At 42.1% G+C, this 12,004-nt stretch overlaps 1 protein-coding gene across 1 annotated transcript; it reads left to right on the forward strand.

The window, feature by feature from the left end:
* Positions 1–7,575: 7,575 nt before the first annotated feature.
* On the forward strand, positions 7,576–9,520 carry OR6J1 (olfactory receptor family 6 subfamily J member 1; the record flags this gene model as incomplete). The annotated part of the gene is made up of 2 exons (XM_079767725.1): positions 7,576–8,598; positions 9,461–9,520. The coding sequence occupies 2 exons, from the start codon at positions 7,576–7,578 to the stop codon at positions 9,518–9,520; spliced, it is 1,083 nt and encodes a 360-aa protein (XP_079623851.1).
* Between the last annotated feature and the right edge of the window lie 2,484 nt (positions 9,521–12,004).

Raw genomic sequence — 12,004 nt, forward strand, 5'->3', positions numbered from 1 at the left:
GAGCACTTTTTGCAGCATTTTGCAGGGGTTTTGGGTATAAAATTCAGGAGTGCCTTTTGAGAGGGGGATGTGAGGCATGAAAAAAACAAAGGTGAATAACTTAGACCAATTCCTGTCCTCTGGGATGACTGACCTCTCCCTGAGAACTAGCACCAGTTAACTCAGGATGTCTTCAGCACCTTTGATTGCTCCACAGAGACTGGCTCGGTATGTTTTTATCTCTGGGACTCGAGAATGGGACCTAAAGTGATATGAAGTTTGGAGGAAGAATATGAAAGAATATAGACTTGCTTCCAGCCAGACAGGACCATTTCCTTGTTTAAAGCATAGCTTACACTTTGGCTCCTTCCTGCTTTGGCTCCTGCCATTTCTCCTAACAGGAGCACTCTCCCTCCTCTTCTCTCTTTCCAATTGCTACCCCTCTTCAAGGCCTACTTCAAATTCTTCTTTTGTGAAGCCTTCCCAGATCTTATGGGGAAGAGCAACCTTTCCTTCCTCTGAACTCTTTTGAGTTTTACTGTTCACACATTCATGACATTTGGCCATGAATGATTTGGGAACCACAAAGGACAGCCATGAGGTGTGCTTCTCTCCTCCACACCTGGGACTGCCTCCAGCTCAAGAGGAAGTCTTATGTACAGCAAAGGTGAGAAGACACCAGAGAGGTGATGTAAGTGCTTAGATCAGTGGTTCTCAACCTTTCTAATGCCGCGACCCTTTAATACAGTTCCTCATGTTGTGGTGTGGTGACCCCCAACCATACAATTATTTTCGTTGCTACTTCATAACTGTAATTTTGCTACTGTTATGAATTGTAATGTAAATATCTGTGTTTTCCGATGGTCTTAGGTGACCCTGCTAGCGGTTCTCAACCTGTGGGTCGCAGGTTGAGAACTGCTGCTGTAGAGCCTGAGACCATCGGAAAACACAGATATTTACATTACGATTCATTAACAGTAGCAAAATTACAGTTATGAAGTAGCAACAAAAATAATTGTATGGTTGGGGGTCACCACAACATGAGGAACTGTATTAAAGGGTCGCGGCATAAGAAAGGTTGAGAACCACTGGCTTAGATACTTGCCAAGAACTTACTAGTAGAAATGAGGAAAATGAACAGTCCCAAGCCAGTGGTTCCTTTTTCTTTTTTAAAATGTTTTTATTGGTTTCAGAGAGAGGAAGGGAGAGGGAGAGAGAGATAGAAACATCAATGATAGAGAATCATTGATCGGCCACCTCCTGCACACCCCCTACTGGGGATCGAGCCCGAAACCCATTTGTGTGCCCTGACCAGAATTGAACTGTGTCCTTCTGGTTCATGGGTCGACACTCAACCACTGAGCCACACTTGCAGAGCCCAAACCAGTGGTTCTTAATATTTTTTGAATCAGAAAGCGAATTTGAGAATTTGACTTTTCCCACTTCCCTCCAATTTATATAGATACATTATTTTGCATATAATTTAAGGCATTTCCCAGCATACCCTGCAGTTCATCTGTAGACTTTCTGCTCCATATTATAAACTCTGGAGGCAAGGACTGGGCTTGTTCTCTGATGTGTGTGTGTCCAGCTTCTACTAAAAGTGCCTGAGATTCAGGAGGTATCAATAAATGTTTGTTGAGTGGCAAAGAACAGAAACAAACCTGCACTTGACCAGCTAAGGGCAGGCCAGTGGCATCAGTGCCTTTAGAGGCTTTGATAATGATATCTCTATCTCTATTCTTTTTAAAAATTATATATTTTATTGATTTGTTACAGAGAGGAAGGGAGAGGGATAGAGAATTAGAAACATCGATGAGCGAGAAACATCGATCATCTGCCTCCAGCACACCTCCTACTGGGGATGAGCCCGCAACCAAGGTACATGCCCTTGACTGGAGTCGAACCTGGGACCTTTCAGGCCGCAGGCCGATGCTCTATCCACTGAGCCATACCAGTTAGGGCTATCTCTATTCTTGACATTTAAGACCAGGACTAATGAAGGTGAGCCCTTTATTCTTCAAATTCTCTGGTGATCTGAGACATGCTGGGTCACTGGTGGTTGCAGGGAAAAGATGAGAAATAACATACAGAGGGTTTTCACATTGCTACCCAGTTTTTGCCATGGCTTTCATATCACTTTATTCTAAATGCTTCTCTGAAGTTAATATTCAGATATTTATGCATGCTGCATTTACTGAGTATCTTCGGGTCTACTGTGTTCCAAAAGGATGTGTGGTAGATGCTGAAGTCCTTGAATTTAAATGAGGGTCAGAGTTTTAATCTTCATTTCATATACAAATTTATGTATGCAAATAGATGTGAAGGGGCATTTCTTACCTATATTTGCTGCAGAATTCAAGGCACTAATGTAAGTGGAAGCTCTGAGGAATGGGTTCATGTCAATGGTGCCAGGCTGGGGATGATGTTACCTGCTCTTCCCAGCTACACTGGAACCTCAACTTTTAGCCTAGCCAAAATATGCTGTTGTCCTAGCTTATTAATAGACATTTTGCCTTATTATTTTTTAAATTGTTCAATTACTTTTTCTTCATTCTTGTTCTCCATAACCTCTTCATATATCTGGTGCTGTTGATACTCCTACCATCTCGAATTTCTCCTTCCCCACTTGCATGATTCTGTTTCTGTTGTTTTGTTTTCTGACTCCTCTTGTTTCCATGGTGACTCTTTCTCCTGCCTTTTAAATGAAGGCCTTCACTGAGGTTCCATTCTTTTTTCTTCTCTGCATAAACTTCTCCAGAGCACAGTTTCATATCCACGTATTTGCTCACCCACTCAGTCATTGTTGAGCTTTTCTGGTGTCCCTTACATGGTATTAGGCTTGGAGAGTACCAAGAGGGTTCAAACCTAGTTTCTGCCTTCAGGGAGTCATATAACTGCTGAACGGTAGCCTGATCCAGTACCTGGCTCTTTCTACTCACACCCCAGTGCTCATTAACCCCAAATTAAAGACTTTAAGGCTCAATTTTAATCTCACATCTACCATGAATCCTGTGTATGCACGTCCAGCCTTCACTGATTTTTTTCCTCCTCCAAACTGCTGTAGTAGTCAGGAGAGCTGGGTTTTACTACTTCATCAGTTTTGTTACCTTGGACAACTCATTTAACCTGTGTTGGACTTAATATCTCCATCTGTGGAATGAGGAGGCTGTAGCACTAGGATCCTCCCATCTCCAAATTTCCAAGGTTCTATGATCACATAAAATTGGAGGGAGGTGATGGCTAATATGAAACAGCAATTACATAATGAAGTTAATGTTTTTTTAAAAAAAACATGAGTAGCATGCTCATGAGAGTTGCTAGTATATCATAAAATTGTTTGCTGGGTCTGGAAAATATTTGTCCTTTTCACCTATCATAATTAGCCAGTTGCTGGAACCATTAATATGCTCAGATAAATAAATGGAAGGCAGGCATGGGAGTGACTGGAGTTAAAGCAGGATAAGGTAGCAGCCTTAAACTCTCTGGGTAGATTGTTTCATTGCTCTAAGCTTATTGACCTTTATACTAATATTATGGCTTAATGTATAAATATATGAATGCCATTTATGTTAAGTAAATGTCTGTAAAGTATGAATTCTGTTTTGGACCTTAAAAGAGAACTCTGATTAGAAAGGTGATATTTTTTTTCTTAGTCATTGACACTTTGAATTTAAAAGACAGAGGCCCAATCAAGCTAGCTGACTAAAGGTGTGTGTGTGTGTGTGTGTGTGTGTGTGTGTGTGGTGATAAAATAGTATATGGCAATGAAAATGAGTCACACAGCACAGTTGAATCTCTCAAATATAGGTTGAACAAAAAATGGCAAACACAAAACAATTCATGATTCCATTTATATGAATTTCAAAAACAGGCAAAGCTAACCCATGTTGTTAGAAATCAGGATAAAGGTTACCTTTGGAATGGAGGTAGGGAGCTTGAAAGGGACTTCTGAGGTGCCAGCCTGGGTGGTGGTTACATGAGTGTGTTCACTTTATAATAATTCATTGAGCTCATGATTTGTGCCCTTTTATGTAAATGTGTTATAGCTAAATAAAAAAGGTTAAAAGCATTCAAGTTCTATACTGTGGATTCCTGATTCCAAGTGTAAGAAAAGTATTTCTGGAGAGGGAGAACCCACTGTAGGTTTGAGCAGGAGGAACAAGAGCTGGGCTCCGGAGACTAGGTGGGTGGAGAAGACACAAGGCCATTTTGGGGCAGAGTAAACATAGTGGTTAGACTGAAGTAAAAGATGTGTATGACAGAATGTAAGGTGGGAGCCGAGGCTGGGAGGTAATTCTGGGAGAGATTAGACTTGGTGCTCTTGAGTGACAGGCTGAGCTGCTTGGGTTTTTTCTTTTGGGTGGTGGGAGATCACTGAAGATTTGGTATATTGATAGAAGTACTTTAGGATATTGGAGAGGGTAATACTAGGTAGCATGGATGGGACAATAAACACAATTGTCATGATGGGACTGGAGACGGGGGCAGATAAAGGACTGTGTATGGTGAGGCTCTCTAAGATATTCTCCGTGGTGTTAATGTTGGCTAGCGTTGTGACTTCAGTTCTTGCTAGTGTAGACATGTTTGAGTTTGCATCTTTTCCTAAGTGGGCCTCAGGGGCCTCAGGCTCAGGCATGGTATTCAGGGACAGCTTTGTAAATTGTGCCCCTGAGGACTCCCCATGATTGGATCCTTTTCTAAAAGTGTATGCTCTCACCCACCCTGCCTTGCCCCACCCCACCCCAGTGGAAGCCAAAGCATGGGATCCGAACGTAAAACCCTTCCACAGTATTGCTCCGTTCAGCCCTGAGAGTGCAGTTTGTGGCAGTAGAAGTCTCAGCGTTGCAGTGCCCAAGCCAGGGCTGCTGTGTGGGCAGGACATGCTGGAGGTGGCCAGTCGGCCTCATCTAGCTAATGTGAGTATTGCTGCGTCTCCTCTGTGAGTGTTGCTCTGGGTATTATTATTATTTTTTTAAAATATATATTTTATTGATTTCAGAGAGAGAGAGAGAGAGAGAGAGAGAGAGAGAGAGAGAGAGAGAGAAACATCAATGATGAGAGAGAATCATGGACCAGCTGCCTCCTGTTCACCCCACACTGGGAATGGAGCCCGCAACCTAGGCATGTGCCCTGGCTGGAAATCGAACCATGACCTCCTGGTTCATAGGTCGATGCTCAACTTCTGAGCCATGCCAGCCAAGCTTACTTTTTAAAAATATGTTTTTATTGATTTTAGAGAGAGAAAAGAAGGGAAAGGGAGAGGGAGAGATAGAAACATCAATGAGAGAAAAACATTGATCAGCTGCCTCCTGCATGCCCCCTACTGGGGATCCAGCCCCCAACCTGGGCATGTGTCCATCTGGGAATTGAACCGGTGACCTCTTGGTGTATGGGAACACATTTAACCAATTAAACCACACCGACCGGGGCTCTGAGTATTATTGTGTGGAATGTGGGGGACAGAGGATAGTTTCCTCATTCCAGAAATCTTAGGCAAGAAGGATTAAGCAAAATTTTCATGTAGAGAAGCAGTTTCCCTTTGTCTTCCCTCTTTGTAGGCAATTAGATATGCTGTTCAAGGAGAAAACAATTTAGGCAAAATTGTGACCTGACAAGATGTATCCCAGGGCAGAACTGGTAGTGCTCCAGGGTGGATGGCCAATATCTCAGTAGGGACAAGGAAAACAGGATTTTCTCTTTGCCAAAATTGCAGAACAGCAGAGTTTCTAGAAGTAACGGCAACACTTAATATGATTTCCTAAGGTGCTTCATATGAATTATCTTATTTTCCATTTTGAGCTTCTCAACCCAGCTGTGAGAAAAATGGGGGAAAAGAACATTATCTCTTGTCCTGTGAAGATTCATGTGTAGCCAGGCCAGCATGGCTCAGTGGTTGAGTGTCGACCTATGAACCAGGAGATCACGGTTTGATTCCCATGGCAGGGTCGCTGGCTCGATCCCTAGTAGGGGGCGTGCAGGAGGCAGCCGATCAATGATTCTCATAATTGATATTTCTATCTCTCTCTCCCTTCCTCTCTGAAATAAATAAAAAATATATATTTGAAAAAGATTCATGTGCACATGTCCAGAAAGATAAGGTGATTTGTCCAGTCTTAAGAATGATAAGAGGTGGGACTTGAAACCAGGTCTCCTGACTCTAAATCCAGAGTTTTCTTGATGGACTAGCTATATTGCCCCTTGTCAGGATTCGGCTATCTTGCAGTATAATGGGTATAAAGTTATCTTGTTATTGTCTTAATTTGCATGTCCTTAATTACTTATGATATCAAACATCTTTTTGTATATTTATTGGCTATATTTCTTTCCTCAATAGAATTCAGATAAAATGTTTAGGCCATTTTTTTATTGGGTTGCTTTTCTATTATGGCTTTGAAAGAATCAATATATTGATTATATATTACAGATAATAAACATTTGTCCATTATCTATGTCACATTTGTAATTTGCCTTTAACTTTATTTTGGGGGTCTTTTAATAAACAATAATTCTTAATTTTTATGTAGTTTAATTTATCAATATTTTCTTTCTTTGTTTATCATTTCTCAGAACTTTAATCAGTATTTTTCTACCATAAGGACCAAAATAATATTCTCCTATATTTTCTCCTGAAAGTTTTCATTTTTACATTTAATATTTTTGTCCATCTAGGATGGTCTGATATGAGGTGGGGAATCCGATGTTATGTTTTCCCATACAGACAATTAGCAGTTCCAGCTTCCTTTCCCCTCTGACATATATCACTGTTTCATATTTGTGTGGGTCTGTTTCTTGGCTCTCTATTTTGTTCTGCTGGTCAGTTTGTGTGCATTTGTGCCAATACCATCTTGATTTACTAGTAATTAGCTATTTTTATGTCTTGTATGTACTAGGGCAACTCCCCCTCCCCCAGTTTCTTCTTCTTTAGCAATGTCTTGATTATTGTAGGACTTTTGCTGATTTATATTAACCCCCAAAGTGAAGGGTTAAATGTAAATATTACTATTAGTTTATACCTTGCTTTAAAAAACTTAATAATGCATTGTGGCTATTTTGTTATTACATAAAATTTGTCATTTACATATTATGGTAAAATATAATGGCTGCATAATGCTATTATTTATATGTGTCATAATTTGTTTATTCCATCTCCCATTTTTGGATATTAAAGTTGTTGCTAAATTTTCATTAGTATAAGCAATTCTGTGGTGAATGCTGTTGCAGCAAAATCACTGAAAACTTCCATGACTTTCTTTTGGGTGGATTTCTGAGTCTAAGAATTTGCTCAATTTTAAGGATTTTGATACAAATTGCTATATTATTTTTAGAAAGTTCATATAAACCATGTAACAGGGTAAGACTTAAGGCAGACACCTTGTTGACAATTAAAATGATCATTTAAAAAAGTTTTAATTTGATAGGCAAATAATTTGAAACAAGTTAAATTTAGATTACATATCTAAATTTGGATTGGATTAACACATTTTATGTTCATATTTTTCTAGTGAACAGCCATGGGTTTTGTACACTGAACACTCTCCTAAGCACCTTCTCCTTTTGTTCCATCAGAGGAATTGAGCCCTGCCTCCCAGGCCCATGGCCAATCAGACTGCCACCATGGGGGAGTTTATTTTGCTGGGATTTGCCCTCAGCAGGCAGGTGGAGCTGCTGTTCCTGATGCTGCTGTTGTCTACATTCCTGCTGACCCTCCTGGGGAACCTGCTCATCATTTCCATTGTGCTGTCCTACTCCTGTCTCCAAACCCCCATGTATTTCTTCCTGTGCAACCTCTCTATCCTGGACATCCTCTTCACCTCAGTCATTTCTCCAAAAGTGTTGGTCAACTTAGCATCTGGGAATAAAACCATTTCCTTTGCTGGGTGTATCACCCAGTGCTATTTCTACTTCCTCCTGGGCACGGTAGAGTTTCTTCTGCTGACAGTCATGTCCTATGATCGCTATGCTGCTGTCTGTTACCCGCTGCAGTACAGCACCATCATGAGACCTTCTGTCTGCATTGGGACTGTTGTGTTTTCTTGGGTGGGAGGCTTCCTATCTGTGCTCTTCCCAACCATCTTCATCTCTCAGCTGCCCTTCTGTGGCTCCAACATTACTAACCACTTCTTCTGTGACAGTGGGCCCTTGCTGGCCTTGGCCTGTGCAGATACCACTGCCATTGAGCTGATGGATTTCATGCTTTCGTCCACCGTCATCCTCTGTTGCATAGTCCTTGTGGCCTATTCCTATACGTACATCATCTTGACGATAGTGCGCATTCCTTCCTCAAGTGGGAGGAAGAAGGCCTTTAACACCTGTGCTTCCTACCTGACCATAGTCATGATTTCTAGTGCCATCACAGTGTTTATCTACGTGACACCCTCCCAGAAAGAATATCTGGAGGTTAACAAGGTCCCTTCAGTACTGAGCAGTGTTGTGACTCCATTCCTCAACCCCTTTATATATACTCTGAGGAATGACACGGTGTTGGGGGTCCTAAAGGACGTGTGGGTCAGGGTTCAAGCAGCTTTAGAAAAGAGGATGATGGCGATGCTGAGGAGCAGATTGTCCTCTTACAAAGACAATAAGGAGGGGCTAGTCCCTCTTCCTCTTCGCCACCATGTATGTAGTGTATCAATTCCCTGCTGTAGGAAATTGGAGTGTATCAATTCCCTGCTGTAAGATAGGACTTGCTTTAGCAAAGGGATGAGCTAGCTAAAGGATCCTGAATGGTTTCTAGTGGAAAGAAGACTTAGATTGGAGACAGGAACTTGAACTCTAGCCTTGGTTCTAACTTGAACTCTGTGGTCACAGCTGTGTCACTGTGTCACCAGCCACTGACCTTTAGTACTCTCATTGCAAGTGTGTCAGGACTGGACTTGATGATCTCTAAGTCCCATCCACAACGAATATTCTAGGAATTACAGAAGAGCCTTGCCACCTGTGTCCTATTCGAAGTCCCAACATGTTTGGCCCCATTTCCTCATGGATCCTGACCACAACTCTTCTACCAGCTGACACAAAGTCCTTCCTGGTCCCCTCCTCATGGATCCTGTTTCCTTCCATCTTCTCTAGGAATCTTTCTAAGAATAACCTTTATTATCCTCTAGTCCACTGTCATATTCTCAGTGGACATTTGTAATGATTGTGGTGGATATATGTAGTCTGTGTTACTTATTTATTTTTATTTTTTATTAAATATGTTTTTATTAATTTTAGAGAAAAGGAAGAAAGAGAGAAACATCAATTGGTTGCCTCACACATGCACCCCGAACCTGCAACCTGGGCATGTGCCCTCACTGGGAATCAAACTGGCAACCTTTAGTGCACAAGATGACACTCCAACCAACTGAGCCATCCCAGGTGGGCTGTAGTCTGTGTCATTTAGTAATACTGCTTCCTCTAATAGGACATATTTACAATATCCATCATGCTCACATTCACATGCTCACATTCACATGCTCACATGACTCTTTTCCTTCAGACTCCAGTGATTGACACATGGGTGGATGATCTGAAGCACAATCCATTGCCTTACCAGTGATCTATGTAGAACCTGTGTGGCTTGACTGGGATAGATAAATTGTGTCTCTTTTTGAGAGTTTGAACCAAGATGTGGAGAAACTGTGCCACACAATGATGATGCTCCCCATGGAAGCTCAAGTAGGTTTGGCACCTGGAGTGGCCATTTTGGGGGTCACGTACAAGCTGACGCCTCATTAGAGGAAACCAATACGACCATTGAAGAAAATGGAGTTTGTGTGGAGAGAAAAACAGGGAGAGATAGAGGACAGTCCTCTCAGCTACAGAGTGAAGGGCCCTCCTCTCGAATGACTTCCCAGGTAGGGAGCTGGCAGAGTTTTGTTTCCTATTCCTGGGTTGGATGAAGCTGCCCAAACCCGTAAATCAAACCCTTGGTGCATGGGTGGATGCTCAACCAACTGAGCCACACCTGCCAGGGCAAGGTCACTCACATTTAAATAAAGGAGTTCAGCCCATCAGATAGGAAGCTTGAAAAGAAGGAGGAAGCAGCTTGAGAGCATTGGGAGGCCAGCCCTTGACAGGTAACAGGAAATGGCTATGTGTTCAGATATGAGGATAAAGGTCAACAAAGAAGAGTTTTTCTTCTTGAAATCTGTGCTTCAGCTGATCTGTACTTGCTCCCACTTTTACACTCATTCCATTTCCAAGATCAAATGGGAAGTAGGTTTCCCCCTCCCTCAGAAGACTGAGCCTTACAAATGGCCTGTCTTATAGTCTTAGAAAGCCTAGGGATTGGAATAATGAAACTGAGGGTCCTTATAACTTTGATTAAATTTAGCTTTAAAATCTAGCTCTAGAAATCATCTCTCTCTCTCTTTATCCCCTCAGAGACCTAGCCTTCCATCCTCCCCCTCCCCATAATCAGCAACCCCTGAGGCAGAAGGCAATAGCCCCAACCTGACTAATGATCACAAGGACTGGACCTCTGGCAGGCTAAAAATAACATCTCGACCTAAGTTATGTTTTAGTTTCTGAGCCCTAAGGTGGAATGACCCCTGGCTACTTTCCCATGAAACTGGACAGAGGGATTCTGGAAAAGACCTCAGAACTGTCTTGTGATTTTGCCCTAAGTAATCTGCAACCTATACACCTTTGGGGGTCAGTTTGTTTAGAGCACAAACTCACCTCCTTATTGCCAATTCAATATTAAACTATTTTTTCTTTCTATACTGCAAACTTCTGCTCATTAATTTTGTTGGGCCAGTGCTTGCAAGCAGGGGGATCCAAGGAAAAACATTGGGGTTCTGGTAACAATAGTGTGTCCAAGTGGACCCCAGCAGACTGCTCCAGTCTGCAATGCGACTTCTTTTTCCTAATGCATCTGTGAACCTCTCAGAGTGCTGTTCCAGGCTGCAGCAGGCAGAAGCCAGGGCCAGGGTTGGGGGTGTTGCTCCCAGGCCTCCAAACTTGTATGGCTCCTCCCAGTCCTTTAACATGGTCATCAACTAGAGAATGGGAACTTGTCTTCCTAGGTTTGGGGGAGGGCTCTTGCATCTGTTAGCATCAATGAACCCCCTTAGTATTCTATCTAGGAATCTATTATTCTTGAAAAAGTGTTGGTCTGTGACTGTTTTTCCTCTTCAACCCTAGTGAAGAGTGGTATTTAGTAGGTTAAAGACAAATACTTTTCTAGCATAATAATGCTAAATTTATGCTATGAAAAACAGTCAACATCACCAAGTGAAGAGATGGTTTGTCTTGAGCTATTTCACCTGGATGGGTTTGGGACTGACCTTCAAAAATTTCAATCATCTTGCTTGCTTTTGTAAGCCACTAGGACACTGGGGAAGGGGGAAAGAGAGAAGTCTAAAGAAAGAGCTAAGACCCCATGCAAGAATGCTGTGCACCATTCATTGGACATTGTGTTTGTTATCGTCAATGGGGTTATTTTCTAGGAAGTCATGAACTGTATCTGCAGTTGGGGCTTTTGAGGGTGGTATGTCAGAGTAGAGAGAGGTATTTGTTGGGATTTCATCACCCTTTGGACAATGACACGAGACTGCATTTTTAGCACACTTATTTTGGTGTGTATCCCAAGGAGGAAGTTAAATTTAGCACATTTTCTGCTAGCCACTAAATAAGAACAGATCTCCCTAGTCTTGGGTTATGTCTAGCTGTGGGATCTCTCCTTGTAAATTGCTAGTCCTCTGAGGAACCCAAGTTTATAGCATGAACTGTAACCATAAATCCTTAGAATATATGAAGAAAGGTACTGATTGAGTGGTATGTTCATAGTGATTTCTTAATCCTGGGAATGTTAGGAGTGGCCCATTCAGATGGAGTGTGTGTGTATGTGTGTGTGTGTGTGTACATCTCAGCATGCACCCATGTGTGTAGGCCTGGTAGTGTAAACAGGGCACTCTGGTTGACCTTCAGGCCCTTCTTGCACCTGCTCCTGAGGAATGTGTTGGCATGGTGTTGGGAAAATCAGATCAGCACATTGTGCAGCCTCCCAAAGTGGTTCTGGAGTAAGGAGATGAACTTT

The sequence above is a fragment of the Cnephaeus nilssonii genome (assembly GCF_951640355.1).
Source record: "Cnephaeus nilssonii genome assembly, chromosome: 4".
Taxonomy (NCBI): Eukaryota; Metazoa; Chordata; class Mammalia; order Chiroptera; family Vespertilionidae; genus Cnephaeus; species Cnephaeus nilssonii.